Source organism: Periophthalmus magnuspinnatus, chromosome 11 (genome assembly GCF_009829125.3).
Source record: "Periophthalmus magnuspinnatus isolate fPerMag1 chromosome 11, fPerMag1.2.pri, whole genome shotgun sequence".
Taxonomy (NCBI): Eukaryota; Metazoa; Chordata; class Actinopteri; order Gobiiformes; family Gobiidae; genus Periophthalmus; species Periophthalmus magnuspinnatus.
In genome coordinates this window covers 31073152-31090300 of record NC_047136.2, presented here as the reverse complement: position 1 = coordinate 31090300, position 17149 = coordinate 31073152, and the positions used below count along the sequence as shown (strand labels likewise).

The 17149-nt window shown below is 37.1% G+C and overlaps 2 protein-coding genes across 2 annotated transcripts in view; one reads left to right on the top strand and one right to left on the bottom strand.

The window, feature by feature from the left end:
* The window catches only part of LOC117393383 (cell division control protein 42 homolog), a 274271-nt gene that overhangs the window by 70831 nt on the left and 186291 nt on the right, over positions 1-17149 (top strand). The window lies entirely within an intron of this gene.
* Positions 63-16797, bottom strand: si:ch211-195b13.1 (STKc_SGK domain-containing protein). Its single transcript, XM_033991491.2, has 13 exons — positions 16564-16797; positions 15342-15417; positions 11980-12055; positions 11825-11865; positions 11454-11511; positions 11106-11189; positions 10221-10352; positions 9709-9821; positions 8577-8700; positions 7944-8039; positions 7538-7693; positions 7007-7096; positions 63-2127 (listed from the first exon to the last, which is right to left on the bottom strand). The coding sequence occupies exons 1-13, from the start codon at positions 16631-16633 to the stop codon at positions 1948-1950; spliced, it is 1296 nt and encodes a 431-aa protein (XP_033847382.1). The 5' UTR covers positions 16634-16797; the 3' UTR covers positions 63-1947.

Here is a 17149-nt window from a genome sequence, read left to right as displayed (position 1 = left end):
GAGACTGCACCTTCTAGTGGTTCATCAGGATTCACCATTTCAAGAGACAGTCCACCATTTTGTAAAAAGGTCAAATATATAGACACTTTTTTTTTTTTTTTTTACAGTTTGAAAACCTGGTTAGTTGCTTGTGTCTTCTCCCATATCAAATGACATTTTTAGCATCTCATGACCACACAAAATAGTGGATTGCACCTTAAAACAAACTATTTTTTTTCAATGGAATGAAAACCAGATATGTGCATCCTTGGACAGGCACAAAACATCACAAATTCTCTCTACAACATGATGCAATACAAAAATAACATTACATTTTTAATTTAATATATTCTAATTTAAACAGCAGTCAGTAAAATGCATACAGCTTGTGCTACTGTCATTATTGCTGGTTCATATAGTTCTATACACTAGACTTAAAGAGGGGGTATAACACTTCTGTGGGGTATTAACAGCAACACATAACATTTAGTACACCATGTTACCTTTTATTGTTTTGAAAATGCTGTATTCACCCAAGACAATGTATTAACATGTTTTATAAGTTTCACTTTTGTTTTTGGTCACTATTGAGTCTCCCCTTCCTTTGCTTTTTGTGTTAAGTCACTCCCCCTTCAGAGAGCTATCACAACACAATCAGCATGAATCCCGCAAATTAAACTACTACACATCACATCAGGTTTGTGAACTTGCTGTGTACAGTTTTGTATCATGTTTCTATATATTTATGGAGAATTGTCATTTTTCGAATAGTGCCCATGAGAGATCGCTAAAATTACTCAAACATCCATGGATGACCATCGAAAACCTCTTCAGGCATGTTTTTGAGGAGGGAACAACATCAAAGTCAATTTTTGCATAACCCCTCTTTAAAGTAAACATAAGTATTTCTACAAAGTACATTTGTTAAAAATTTTGATAGATTCATGGAGAAAAAAAAATTGTAGGAAAAGCAGCAGTTGGTCCAAGTTTAATATCCCCTCCGTTTGCTCCCCGCTACATTACTCAAACATGCATGGATGACATCTAAAACCTCTTCAGGCATGTTTCTGATCAGGGAACATTATTGAAACCTCTAAAAGTTTGCACAATACCCCCCTCTTTAAAGCAGATTAAAGCAGCTGCAAGAGAAATCCCACAATTGATTTTTCCGCCACTGTGAAACATAACACATTTTAAATTCTGTAGAAGAAAAGGATCACAACAAACTTTTGGTGACAAGAAGATATTTTAGATTAAACTTCCCAATTTTTTTTCCATATAAACTACCTTGTGAACTTCAGGCACTTTTCTTTCTTTAGTTTAAACTTGAGCAGGTGCTGCAGAGTTGGCACAGAGAAGGAGAGGGGAAGAGGAGGGGGGGGGGGGGGGGGGGCGGGGGGAGGAGAATTTAACAAAGAAAAAATATCCAGAGGTGAACTGATGTACAAAATTTCCATTTGACGGTATTTTTTTTATTTTTAGCTATATTTTGTGAAAAAAAAAAAAAAAGTGTGATGTGTTTTTATTTGTAATTTAAAACCTGTTTTTTTAGTTCAAGAGGACATGATTTCTTTTAGGGTATTAGTAGTAGTATCACTGAAGCAAGTTCTTATTTTGGGATTAATTGTCTTGTACTGATTCATGTGTAAATGTGCCCAGTCATTAGAATATAATACTGTATCTTGCCAATGCATTTTCATGATGAAAATGCACCTTCATGATTTCTGTCTCATTTGTACATTGTTATATTTAAATGAATGCAAATTTGCCTTACATAACTGAACCTTGTTTAAGTTTTCAATTTCTCTTTTCAAACTGATAAACAGTTTTTGAAATCACATATCCTTGTAAAAATCTTGACCTGTGGAAATTGGTCCCAAAATCTTTTCGGGCTGATCATTTCCAGTTTTTTGTTCATTTTTCCATTTTGACAGTTTTTTCGATAGTTACTGGAAAGTTTTCATTTGGTCAGACAAAGTGGGAGTGCTCAAATATGTGGTCCTCCGGTGGTCCATAGGAGAACCCCGGGAATGCTCCGGCTGCTTCCCGGATGGAGCTGGTCAGGTGCAGCGTGTCTGAGCTCAGGGACGAGGACACAGGAAGGTGGGTGAACTCCGGGTCAAAGTGCTGCAGATCCGTGGGGCCAGACTGAAGAGAGGAAGAAAGAGAAAGAGAGGGGAGAGAGGTGTTAGAATAAGAGAAATATGATCTGTAAAAATAAAGTAAAAAAAGTTGGATCTTATCAATATAATTGATATTTGCAGATATTTTTGCACCCTTTATAAACTCATGAGTCAAAATGGAAATAGAAGAGCTTTATATGGCAGAATGTGACGCAAACATGTAACCAATTATTTGAATCACCTTAAAATCATTTTGGTATTATTTTTGCAAAAATGAAAAGTTAATTTGTGATCTTTACTCCATTTTTAAGATGGGATTTTAATGTTCTGCTATATTTTGTTCAATGTTTTATCATTTTTATTGTTTGTGTTTACTTGCTCTTTGGGAGAGAGTTTGATGGTGCACAAGTTTAAACATATAGGGAGATTTATTTATTTATTATAATTTTATTTTTTTGTTTATTTTACATGCGTGATAATTATATCGCATATTTAATACGCTATGAGTACAAAATATATAAAAATAGTTTCTTTTAACATGAAGGGAATCTCAAGTGCAGCTAAGAGGACCAAAATATTATCAAAAGTTAAACGTGAAAATGCTCAAATTGTACTTTTACAAGAGACACACCTCTCACTCTCAGAACATGAAAAGCTGAAAAGAATGGGGTATACAAAAGCTTACTACTCATCATACAAGGGAGGACGAAGGTGAGGAGTTATTATATTAATATCACAAAAAAATACCCTTTGAATATGTATCTGGGGAGTCAGATATAGAAGGAAGGTACATAGTGGTCACAGGGAAAATAAACAACGTAATAATTACCATTTGCAATGTCTATGTCCCACCTGGAAGTAATTTTGCATTTTATAGAAGTTTGTTTGACTTAATGATTGGAGCACCGGAGACTAATCTGTGGGGGTGATTGGAATATTAGGCTTAATCCCAATTTAGACACATCCAAAAATATACCCACAACCGCACTGCATAATAAAGTCAATAATCTAATGGGAGAGTTGGGCATAATAGACCTTTGGAGAGATTTTTATCTATCTAGTCGCGATTATACGTTTTATTCTCATCCGCACGATACCTACTCCAGAATAGATTACTTATTTGTGTTAAAGAAAGATCGTTATAGAATAGGTAGCTGTGCCATTGGCTCTATTGATTTATCTGATCATGCCCCCATTTTCTGTACAGTAGATATTGGAGATACCCCCCGAATACATTATGGAGACTCAATACAAGTGTTTTAAATAACCCTCAGTTTGTGGCTTGGATGAGCCAGGAAATAAAATGTTTTTGGAGACTAATGATACAGGTGAGGTGGATCCAGATATAGTGTGGGATACTCTAAAAGCTGTAATGCGAGGGAGAATTATCTCTTGGTGTTCACATAACAAAATGCAAAATGCATGTTGCGAAATGCAACATAAGGATAAACAGTGCCCAAAACTTTTAGAGGAGATGAAAAAAAACACGGAATGAAATAAATCTACTGTATTCACAAGAGGTTGAAAAAAAGTTTGTCTTTGTGAAACAAAAATACTATGAAGCAGGCCCCAAGCCTGCAAAAATACTTGCAAGAAGGCTGCAGAAAGAGAGCTGAAGGTAATGCATACAAAATTAAGGACCCAGACTCAAGTGCTATACTGTATAAACAAGAGCAACTACAGGAAGCATTTGAAAAATACTATAGAAATTTGTGCACACAACCACCCATAGAGGGTGAACAAAAAATTGAGGCATTTCTTGACTCTTAATTTACCTAGACTATCTGAGGAACATAATAGCATTTTGACAGCTGAGATAACAGAAAAAGAACTCAATAGCACCATCTCCAAGCTGAAGGCTAATAAATCTCCTGGCCCAGATGGCTTTCCTCCAGATTGGTACCAATCACTCAGATCTGAACTAACCCCATGCCTTCTCAAGGCAGTTAACATGGTCATGAAAAACTCAAAGATGCCACCCTCATGGAGGGAAGCAGTTATTTCAATTATTCCCAAAGAAGGTAAAAATAGACTGGAGTGTGGCTCATACAGGCCAATTTCAGTGCTAAATGTGGAATATAAGTTATTTACAAGTATTCTTGCTAAAAGACTGGAAAAATTACTTCCATACCTTATACACACAGATCAGACTGGTTTTGTTTTGCAGAGACAAACGCATGATAACATTCGACACTCCTTACATATTTTACATCACATTCATCAGCACGAATTGGAGGCTCTGTTGATAAGCCTAGATGCTGAAAAAGCATTTGACTCGATCAGTTGTTTTTTGTATATAAAGTACTGGATAGATTTGGTGTACATTCAAATTTCATTCAAGTTATTCGTACACTACAATAAGCCATCTGCAAGAATAAAAATTCTTGGGCATCTTTCAAAATCTATCAAATTACAGCCTGGATCAAGACAAGGGTGTCCCACATCTCCAATTTTGTTTGCTCTTTATATTGAGCCCCTGGCACAGTGACTAAGACAGACTGAAAGTATAAAGGGCATCAGTGTAAATGGAGAGGACCATAAGGTTGCTCTGTATGCAGATGATGTTTTGGTCCATCTATCTGAACCTACTAATACGTTTCCAGAGGTGATGGCACTTTTACAAACATTTGGCAAATACTCAGGATATAAACTGAATATACAAAAGACCCAACTTTTATCTTTCAATTATTCACCTCTGAAACAAATTCGTGACAAATATGTTCTTAATTGGGATCAACAAACACTGAAATATTTGGGTATTTATTTACCAAAGGATATTGCAACACTGGCAGAAATTAATTACAGCCCTTTATTAATAAAAATTTAAGAAGATATCAGAAGATGGAACTCTGTTTCCTTTCTGAGTCTGAACCACAGAATTGAAAGTGTGAAAATGAACATACTCCCAAGATATCTTTTCTTATTCCAAGCTCTTCCAGTGGAAGTTACTTCAAAAGAATTCTCAGACTTAGATAATTTCTAGATTCATCTGGCAAGGAAAAAGACCCAGGGTTAAATATAAAACTTTACAGCTTTTAAAAGGAGAAGGGGGCATGGCCCTACCATACTTTAAAGGATATTTTTATGCTGCACAACTCAAGCCTCTTATTAATATGTGCTCCCCAAAATTTCAGTCTAGATGGAAAGATATAGAACTTGTAGTTAAAGACCCTCCAATACATGCAGTCTTGGCCCATAAATGCTGGATTCTTTTATCAAGGATAAATGCTGGATTCTTATATCAAGGATATTAAGAATCCTTTTATTAAAACTCAGTTAAAAATTTGGATGAAAGTAAAAGGAGAATGTCTGTTAAATGATAAAATACAAATCATACAGTGGTGTGCTTTTGATTCTGGATTTAGGCCTAACTTAATGGACAATACTTTTAGACGATGGACTCTGTGACTCTGGGAGTGACAACTTTTTATTCACTTACAGAAAATGGTAAATTTAAGGATTTTGATAGTTTGAAGACGGAATACCAGCTTGAAAATTATGACTTTTTAAGATATCTGCAATTGAGGAATTATTTTGAACATAACATTTGGGTTAAAACGGACCTTAATGATCCAATACTTGCAATATTCCTGACTGATAATATCAAATTATGATTGGCTGAATATTTGTGAATCTCAATGGAGGTGTACTAATTCTCATATTTGGCGCGAGTTTAATTGGAAATGTTTAATGCGCTTTTTTATTACGCCAAAGCAAAAAATACATTTTGGAGCTGGGAATGCTGGATGTTGGAGATAGTGTGGGGCCCAGGAAGCTGATCATGGGAATATATTCTGGGACTGCCCAATAATACAACCATTTTGGGTCGAGTTCCACAGGACAGTAGTAAGTATACTTAAAGTAAAAGTAACATTACAATTTTCAACTCTTTTTTTTGGTCATTGTGATAATCAGTTTCAGCGAACAAACAAATACTTATTCCGAATTTTGACATCAGCTGCTAAAAAGGCAATAACAAGACGTTGGCTTCTTCCTGGGCCCCCCACAAACTCAGAGTGGATAAACATTGTAAATGATATACATGTAACGGAAGCGATTACCTTCTCTATTCGCCTCAAGAAACCGGTTTTCATTAAATTATGGTCTAACTGGGTTAAATATATTAAGCCTTTACGGCCGGACTTTGTGGAGATCCAGCCCAACTTGCTCATCCTGCTGTAAGAGATGGCCCCTCACTCTCGTGTCTGCCTTGAGACTTCATTTTATTTTTTTATTTATTATACGAGTCAAGGTAAAGTGCAGCTACTGTTATCTCTCTCCCTTTGTACAAAGTTCTGTTTGTGTATCATTTTTGTGAAAAAAAAAAAAAAAAAAAAAAAGACTGGATAGATTTTGTATTTGCTTTAATGGTTTGCCCCGTGTAAGTATTCCACTGTCTGAAAATAAAGAATTACAAAAAAGACAGGGTTTTTAAAAGCCAAATATCAGTATTGGCAAATATCGATTACTGACCACAGCAGCACGCCAAATATCGGATATCAGTATCAGTTCAAAAACTTCATACTGGTCCAACAATGGATCTCATAGGTTTGATTTAATGTGCAGCAGGAACAGTACTTGTAGTGTTAGAACAGCATGATATATCACTGTTGACTCAAAAATCAGAATTTGTGTTGGTGCACAAAAAATGTCCTCTGCTAGCATGTTCTTAAATGTCCCTGTGTGTTTTTTCATAATTTTGCAGCCATCTATAGTAGTAATTGCCATATAAATATATTGAGGGAAATCTGTTCAGTTCTAACATCAGTTATGTTTGCATTGAATTGTATACACAGTAAAGGGTTTGTTTGTAAAATATCTTTACTAATCGGTACATACAAGTAAAATGTATTTATATTTCAAACTGAAACTCTAGTATTTTTACCACATATGTGTGAACTCACCACTGAGGGCAGGAAAGGGGGTGTGATCTTTTTGGCCATGAGGTCGTCCCAGTTTATGGGAGAGAAGAATGAGTGATACTTAAGCTCCAACTGCACACACACAGACATATAAGCATCAGCACATGCATAATATATACAAACATATTATATATGAAGACTTAATAAGGTCCTATATTACTCAAACTTCTCGTGATTCTCGTGAGCTTCAAGAGATTTTATAATGTTGTTATCTCCTTAAAACATACCTGGAGTTAAAGAGTTACTGAAAGATGTGTGAATGAAACAAAACTTATTATTGGTCTGTCTACATCTCATCAAGTAATGTGATGAAGAGTGTTTTCAGTTTGAGAGAAGAACTCAGCTTAAATATGCAGGGTCTGTGTGTTAAACATGTGTGAATGAAACAAAACACAACTCCAGGTCTGTTTGTGATGAGAAAACGGCATTAAAACATAGATCAAAAAAATTGTGTAATATGGTCCTTGTATCTGACTGACTCAGGCATTATTATATATGATGTTCTGCACTCACAAAGTCGTCCTTGTAGCCTAGCCTCTTGCTCCGGTCCTTCTGTAGAAGCCCTTCCAGAAGGTCTCGTCCAGCGTTGGAGACATTGGGCTTCAGGACAGGAGTTTTGTGCAGGATGTTGTTGTACATCTCAGCCGTGTTTCTGCTGTAGAATGGAGGCTGGGGACACAAGAGAGAGGGAGTTTAGAAGGAGGGCCGTTAGGAGGAGGAAAGACGGTTCTAATGTAACATGGTGAATGACCGATTTAAGATTTTGCTAAAAATGCTTGAAAAATATTATATTATGACAACAATATATGAAAATTGCCACTTGATTGGTGTAAAGCCAACAAAATGAATCGTACCAAATTAAGTCAAAATTGGATAATCATAAAAATCTAATGCGCATTAGATTTGAAAATAACCTCACCAGTCCATAGAGCATCTCGTAGAGCACAGACCCCAGGCACCACCAGTCCACAGTCCGGTCGTACGCCTGTTTCTGCAGCACCTCTGGTGCCAAGTACTGAGGACACGATGAAGAGATGAGATGAAGAGAAAACAAGTATTGCTTAACTTTACACTATACAGTAGTAAGGAGCTCAATAGTGACCACCCGTTATCATTCTTGAAGTACATTTTCTATTAACTTTTCCCATAAACTTTTCAAAAAATTCAAATATTAAGATTTCAAAGACACTGCAGAGGCGAACCAGCTACGTGCCAAGATCCATAACACGGTTGTCCAAAAAGCACATTTAAAACACCAGGGGGTCAGTGGTCACTCTTGAGCTCCATAATAATTGTAGATATTTTATTTTAAACTCCAGTGGAATGAGAGGTTTGTGGTACATGTAAAGAGCAATTTAAAAAGTAAAATCTGTGCCTCTGGTAAAGAGCAATTTCTGGTGTTCTACAGAAGTGTAGGCTAGTTAGTGAGCGCTCACACTAATCCAGCCATATAGCTTCTAGTTCATATATTTATGTCTTATGAAACACAGAAGGAAGAGGTGTGTTAGTGTGTTTTTGTATACAGTTATAGTTTTAGCACATATATATTCACCTCTGGTGTCCCACAGAAGGTGGAGGTGGTCCCGTTGGGTTCCAGTCCTTCTTTGCACAAACCAAAATCGGTCAGAACGATGTGTCCCTGAGAGTCCAGCAGGATGTTCTCTGGCTTCAGATCCCTGAGGTCAGTAATAGTAATAGTAATAAATATTTATGTGACGCACACATATGTCATATTATTCTATGTGTTGGCAATACATGATCACAATAACATTACAAATAAACAGAATTCAGTATGAATGAGTTTTTCTTTGTATTAGCTTTTGCTATAAACTCTATATGCATCACATCAGCTGCAATGTTCATGTTGTAACTATGTCAGATTGCATTGTCCCTGTCAAATAAATATATAAATAAATAAATAAAATCAGATTAAGATTTTTAGTCAATATGTCAACCTGTTGTTATTCTTCACACCAAACAAATACATAACAAGTCTCAAAATCCTCCAAAATGAATTATATTGATATTTTTAAGTAGTTGTGCTTGTATTAACCAAACAGATAACAGCTACAGTTAGACTATGGTATGTCTAAATATGTCCACTTGGGGGAGCTCTTAAGCCATTTTAAGTTTTCTATTCATGCATTTAGGCTTTCTGTAGGCAACATTTTGAGGACGTTTTTCCATTCAAATCATAATATTTTGCTGTTAATTGCTAGTCCTAATTTGTCATTATTCTGCAACCCACTGATTGACTCTAGGATTATGACTAAAGGATTTTGCCTGAAGGTTTGGGTTACACTTCTCTGTGGTTCTTTCCTGTTTGACTTTTAGCAGTAGTGAAATTGGAATACATCACATACATAAATGACATTACAGTGTTTCTCATTGATTCTGGGTAGACTAAGTGGAACAAAGACTTTAGATTTGAGTCATTTCATCTAATACAATTTGTGCAATATAAATGATGTTTATTGCCTATATTTAATCGTGCAGTCCTCTCTGTCCAGCATCATTACTTTTAAATGTTTATGATAAGACAATGGAGAACAACGTGTAATTTTGTGATGCCAGTGTATATTCCAGGTTGTTTTTAGAATGTGGGAGAGATTATTAGAATATGGGGGGCCACCACAGTCTCCTCTGCATTACATTACACAGGTGTTTGTGATGTAATGCCTCACCTGTAGACTATGTGCAGGGAGTGCAGGTAACCCAGGGCAGAGGCGATTTCAGCTGCGTAAAAACGAGCTCTGGGCTCCAAGAAAATCCTCTCCCTCTGAAGGTGGTAAAACAACTAAGGACAAAGCACAAAACAGGTTAGACTTTAATACTAACATCACAACTATATGTCCCTGTGTGTCAGATGCCCTTCCTGTGTTATTTGAGAGAGATTAGTTTAACAGAAAAAAATCAGCTCGCCTGTTATAGTTCTAACTAAGTCAGTTCATACTGGTCAGATTGTGCTGAAATAAAACTCAGATTAAAACCTAACAGAGCCTAAAACAGAGCAGTTACCCCCCCAAACCCCCAATGAATTTTGATGGCATAAGCTACAAAGTATCAATTGATAAGTGCATTTAATACAGCCATGTTGTAATGTAGTCTCCTGTACTGACAAATGTCTACATATAAATATATAAACAGAGATAATCCTACACAGTATGTTCTATAGTAGAGTACCTTCTATTCTCACCTCTCCTCCGTTGACGTAATCCAGGACAAAGTACAGTTTGTCTGTGGTTTGGAATGAGTAGTGCAGGCCCACGAGGAACGGGTGCTTTATGTTCTTCATCAGGACACTGCGCTCCGCCATGATGTGCTTTTGCTGTGACAACAACGTGACATCATATTAGATACAAAGATAAATGAATCACTGACAAAAATTTACTTCATTTAGTAACCGATTTAAATATAAAACTATAGAACACCTTTTTGACCTTGGCTAAACAGTTTCAAATGTTTCCATACTTGACAACATCACTTACTACTTTTATTTGTAACAAGCCTAATCTGCATTCTTGTGTCTATATTGATTGTCTCATCAATTTAAGAACGCATCAGATGCCCTCCCTAACACAATCCTCTCTTTTAATTGCGGTTATCGTCCCTGGTTATCGTCCCTGGTTATCGTCCCTGGTTATCGTCCCTGGTTATCGTCCCTGGTTATCGTCCCTGGTTATCGTCCCTGGTTATCGTCCCTGGTTATCGTCCCTGGTTATCGTCCCTGGTTATCGTCCCTGGTTATCGTCCCTGGTTATCGTCCCTGGTTATCGTCCCTGGTTATCGTCCCTGGTTATCGTCCCTGGTTATGACTTAATCATTGTCTTGTTTAAAAAACAGTGTTTCCTGGTTTGGTCCCGGTTTGGTCCCGACCTGGTTTAGTTCAGATATAATCCTGGTTTGGACCTTTTTCATTCCTTGTTTAGACTGTTTAGACACGATTGGTTCAGACCTAGTTTAGTTTGTTATAGAGTTGTTATAGACTAGGTTTTGACCTGTTTTGATGAAAATATGCTGTCCCACTTACAAAACATTAATCCCCAGATATAAACCAATAGCACATTTGAGACTTGCTCACCTCTTTCTTCTTCAGTATAATCTTCTTTTGCAGGACTTTGACGGCATAATATTTGGTGGATTCTTTGTGCCGAGCCAGTAGAACCTGCACAAACACAAACATGAGTCTAGAGTTGGAGTTGTTCAAACAGGATTCAGACTGTGCTTCAGGTATTTAGCTCTGAAAATACTGGTTCCTATAGATTTGCATAGGAGTCGAGACACTGTTGACAATGGAAGCTGTGTGAAAGCTTAGATTAAATGTGGTTTGTGTCATCATGGAAATATATATTTTAGTAATTTTGTACTTTGTCATGGCATTGCATTTTAATTACAGACTAAATATAGAGGTAAACTAATTTGAACGTACCTTTCCAAAGCTGCCTTTCCCAATGATTTTGAGGTAGTCAAAATCACACGGTTTGATCCTGAAACAGAAACATTTGTTAAAATTAAAACTTACTTTAATTATAACTTTCTGACTGTCTCTAGTTTCAAGTGTGGGTTTAGCCTGCAGTGAAAACTGTGATAGTCCTTTATTAGGTCTAAGTTGACCTAAAAATCTGGTTTAGTTCCGATTATGGTGTCATTCTTTGCTTCATTCAGACCGGTCCAAGACTCAGCCAGGTTTAGTCCCATTTCAGTTATAGATTAGTCCAAAGTAGAACTAAAAAAAATGGGGTAGTTCAGGTTTAGTTCCATTTTTGGTTTAGTCCTCCCCCTGGTTTGGTCCTGACTTACTGTGTGTCTTCAGCCAGAGAACTGCGTGAGGTGAGATACATCTGATGAGAACACAGGACATTAGATCAGTGATGAAATTGTGTTATCATAACTCAATTGTTTAGGTTAAATAACGTTATGATAACTTAATAATTTTGTGTTTATTATGTCTGTACCGGATCAGGAAGTTCATCCCTTTCCATTTCCTCATTCTGGTTCTCGTCAATCTTCAGGAAGTTGTTCACCTCCACACTGCAAAACAAAACAACAAAAAAGCTCAGAAAATTGTCAAAATTTCATTAAAATTAATTTCAAATAGGTTTTGCTCGTCTTTTAAGTGGCTATTTTAGGGTGCAAATTTTATACTGTATTTGGAAATTGAGATTGCCAACAATGTTGATAAGCATTCTCTGCTTCATCTGACTCTTCTGCATCATCTGCTCCTCTCCGCTACCTCCTCAGCTCCTAACCAGGTCAAATAGTTGTTACATCTTGACCTGTCTGAGCTTGCTTAAGGCGTTGCTAACCCAGCACTGCAGACAGTGACATAGACTGCTTTAGTGCTAAGTGCGGCTAAACTTTTTCAGTCTTAACAGCTGTACAGACAGCCCGACCTGGAGCCAGCATAAACCAGGTCTGCAAAGCTAAAACTGTCACCAACGTTGCACAGTCATAATTCAATTAGTGTAATTAAAGAAGGAACAGATGACCAGGCTGACTATGACCACAACACCATGCGTTTCCAAGAAGTTTCTAATGACGCTGAGGGTTTTAACATGCATTTTCAAAAACTCGTAACACTGGAACGATTAGGAAAAAATATCCAATTGTGATTTTTCTGACAAGCATGATTTATGTTTTAATATCATTCTGTTCAGTTTTAAACACATCCAGATGAATTGACAAAAGGACTGAAATATGACAAACTAATACAAGACTCACATTTCAGAACATGTTTGTACAGATCTAAGCTTCAGTGTTAGCAGTTTTTCAGCAGAATAAGACCCCATGAGACACAGGGAGGTCATTTGGCACACACAGAGACCATCAGACACACAGGGACATTTCAGGACATGCTTGTACAAATCTAAACTTCAGGGTTAGCAGCTTTTATGCAGAATAAGACAGCAGATTTAGTTTTTTGTGGAGGAAATTATGGTACTTCAAAAAACTTTGACAATTTGCCAGTTGAAAAATTCAAGTTTCGATTTTGATTAGATAATGATCAATTCTGCAGCATTACTCATCCTTTTCAATATCTACCTCTCACCTCTTGAACCTGTTATAAAGATTCAATTGATTGTTGTTTGAATATTTTTTCTCAGAACTTTATTTCCTTTATAAAAGCAGATACTTGTTCAAACAGATTCTCACTTAAAGAGGGGATATTATGTTAAATCTACTTTTTGGAGCTTTGTACCATGTTATCTGACACACAGGGACATATGCCAACTCAAAGACATGCCTGAAGTGCTTTTAGATATCATCCTTGCATGTTTGAGTATTTTAGCGATCACTCCTGGGCCCTATTCAAACCCTCCAACTGCATGCTGTCTGCATGTGATTAAAGAGCAATTTATTGTCCAGTAATAGGGAATAAGGAAGTGCACAGTTAGCATGCTAGTTATTTTTTAGTTTTACCATGATTGTAAACTCCGCTCTGGTCTCTGAAAATTATGAAAAGTGCTTATAAAGTTGCAGTGAATAATTATGATGCTCAGAATGCAGAAGGTAAGTGAGGATTGACTTTGGACCACTGCAAACAGTTTAAAATTGACTAGTTATTTTTTCCCGTTTTTGCGCAGATACAATTCAAGGAGCTCTACCAAATTTTTACAAACTGTATTATTATTTCCTGTATTTCCGGTGACATTTTGACATTCCCATCAACTTTCTCACAGGTTTTTTCCATGACGCGGAAGTATCCTCTGGACACCTGAATGAGCTACATGTGGCTAATAGCATTAAGCTAGAGGACAGCGGGGATTAGCAAGGCACGTTGAAGTTGGTGATGGTGTGATTAGCCGATGCTGCACCAGTTTTTGAATGAGGGGGCTATTCCTGTGCTCTTCTGGGACGTAGATTAGCTCTGCTCTTGAATGACCTGCTCAAACCAGCTCTTTAAACAGATTGGCTCCTGATACAATGGACTCTACCAGGAAGGAACAAGGAGCCAAATCTAGTGCTTACCTTATGCAAATCACTTTCGTAATTAGGATTTATATAAAGTCAATCTCAACAAATAGTAAGAATTATTCAGATCTATTGATACTTTGCACTTTGATTTCATCAACATTGCCTGGGAGTGTGATGTCAACTGTAAGCACTGCTCTTTCTGAAGCTCTGTTACTCAAATTAGACTTTAATCTGAGTTTTATTTAAACACAATCTGACCATAAAGAACTGATTTATCTGGAATTCCAACAGGATTGATGCTGTTAAACAAGTCTCTCTCAAATAACATTACAGTCACAAGCTAGCTAGCATTAGCCAAAAGTTTTTCGGTTAGTCACACTCTCCTTATTTGTTGAAAATCAAAAACAGAACAGTATGCACTAGACTGAGCTGGGATCAAACTACAGACCTTCTGGTTGAAGGGTCAAAGGTCAAATCACCGAGCCACTGTCGCCCAAAAATAATTGATCATGACTCATGGCACTGCAAATGATGTGCATGAGTTAAAATGAAAAATTTTCCTTCAAATAGACATATCAACTTCAGTATTACTTAACCTTTTGTTAGCAGCTCTAGAGTAGGAGCAGACAATGCTAATGCACAGTTTAGCTAATACTTAAGTTAATCACTCTGTCAATACAGCTCAGGTCTAGTGCCTTGCTTAACCAACAAAACCCAACATTACAAAGCTTATTACCATTTCATTACTTCAGAATTATGTTGAACTTGGGTCATAATTCACGGTAACACATGTAACACACAATAATGTGCCTGCTTGTCTTCTAGAATGTTCCACAGTATGGTACTTAACTTATCCATCTCCTTGGAGATATGTACCGCCATCAGGCCAAGTTACAGGTCAGATCAATGGAGAGGCGAGCCCACTCACAGTAAGAATCTTTTTCAAGAGTATTTTTTGATTAATAAAACAATTTAAAAGAGGGGGAATTGTGCAAAATTGACTTTTTGAAGCATTCTACCATGTTATAACATTGTGAAGGGAGAGTGACTTGTGTGTCAAAAAATAAAAAATAAAAAATTTATAAAGCATATTAATACATAGTTTTTTGGCAATACATAGCATTTTCAAAAAAAATTAAAGTAGAAAAGTGAACCCCTGATAGGCATATAGGCCAAACTCTACAACATGTCATCAAACTCTAGCTTGTGAACACAACCCATTTTACACAATTTCATTTTGAACACAGCAATGGAAAATCTAATGCTAACATTCAACTGGACATGCAATTAGTGACACTGCACTTGTTGCATATCTGACTCTGACTAATCAATCTGTGCCAATTAGTTCTGCCTGGAGTGCATTTGGAGGTACTTGGCCTTGTGCCAGTGGAAAAGTACTCACTGTTGGCAGATGTGTGGAGTGGAGACCAGTTTCTGGATAAAGTCGTTCAGTCCCATCTTCCTCTCTTTGATAAATGCTGCAAAAGACATACAGTATTAGTTTAAAGTGCAGATGACAGGCTAGACCACTCACTTCACAAAAACACATTTTATTTGAGATTTTACAAAAATCTTGCCTGTTTTGTCATTTTGGTGAAGTTTATTATTTTACATCCTGGTTGGACACAGGCAATAGAGGTCATTCCATAACTGTTACCTGGCAATTATAATGATAACGAGGGCCAAAACCTGTCCAAAATGTATAAGTTATGATTAAAGTAATAAAAATAAATGATAACGGCATTATTTTGTTCACATGTTGTTAAATAACGTGTCCACCTTGTGCGTAAATTCTCTCAGCATATTGGATGGAATTTCCCGTGATGAGATAGGTAGGGTTAGAACTAACCAGAACTTCCTGTATTTTTGTACTTTCCTTTTCAACTTTCTTCCACAAACTGCTTAAATTATGTAAAACTATGATAAATGTTTACCACATATGACATCCCACTACTAAACCATGTTATAATGAGAAAAACGTGAAATTGGTGCGCTTTAAGATGTTTCAAACTGACCACGGGACTCTTCTGATGTAAGAACCGGAGAGTTTAATCCACAGTTTGAGGCCAAACAACCACGAGTGCCGTAATTATAGGACAGATTTGCGTGAGCGCTCGAGACTGCGGCGGCTTTACGTTACGCAACCAGCCCGGGTCACCCATTCACAAACCCACGTTAGGTCTCAACAAAGACACGTCCAAGAGCCATTTCACAAGGCGACATCACAACGAGGACATTTTATTTCATTTTTGGATCATTTTTTCTTATCCTAGTAGGCCTTTTCATTATGTGATCGAATGAAATCTATCCATCTTGACTTGGCTTGTACTGGCCAAATGTATGTCATCGAATTGTGTAAACCCCTCTCAAGACCTGGGTTGACATTTGAATTGAAATTTTAATGTTTTTGTAGATGAGGGTGAAAAAAAAAAGAAGATTCAAATTCATATGCACCTGCTCCTGATAAATGAAGTTTTCCGTATTACATCCTTAGTCGCTTGTTATAAAAACAGTGCACGAACAGCCAGTTTTATCAACCAATTAGACATAAAATTCCACTTAAACACGCATACTTAAGCAGGTAAAATGTAAAAATCGACCCGGTTTGTCTTTTTGGCGCTCACCTGCCAACACGGCAACAATCCCCCGCATCTTGCAGTAAGTTAGGTCACATCCAGCTTCGGTTACTGCCATTTTCGGACCTTTTTAACGATTTAAAATCCTTTAAAGACCGTAAAAACCCACAGACGCTACCGTACTTCCCCCTCAGGTCCGTGGAAAAGCCCAGAATTTGCCGTGTCGCCGTTTAATCTCGCGGTTTGGTCCGCTCTTCCTGCGAGTCTTATCTTTCTCTAACTGACAAGGAGAACGCCGCGGAGGTTTATATACAAGCCACGCCCCCCTCCTCCGTACGTCAGCCGCGTTGCCACAGGAGACAGCGCACTGGGGGAGGGCTGACGTCACGGGATTCCGCCGCAGCCATTTTTTATTTATTTATTTATTTATTTATTTATTTATTTAACCAGACGGAATGGGTTGTTGGACGGACAAAAAAATAATGAATTTTAAAATGGCTATGCACAAAAAAAGACCTGTATGTTTTATGGTAATGTTTAAAGGGGCACTGTGTAACTTTGTAGTGAGGGTTTGCTTCAATGAAATATTGCTTAGCCCGAAATGTTCCTCACTACTATCATACATAAGATGGGA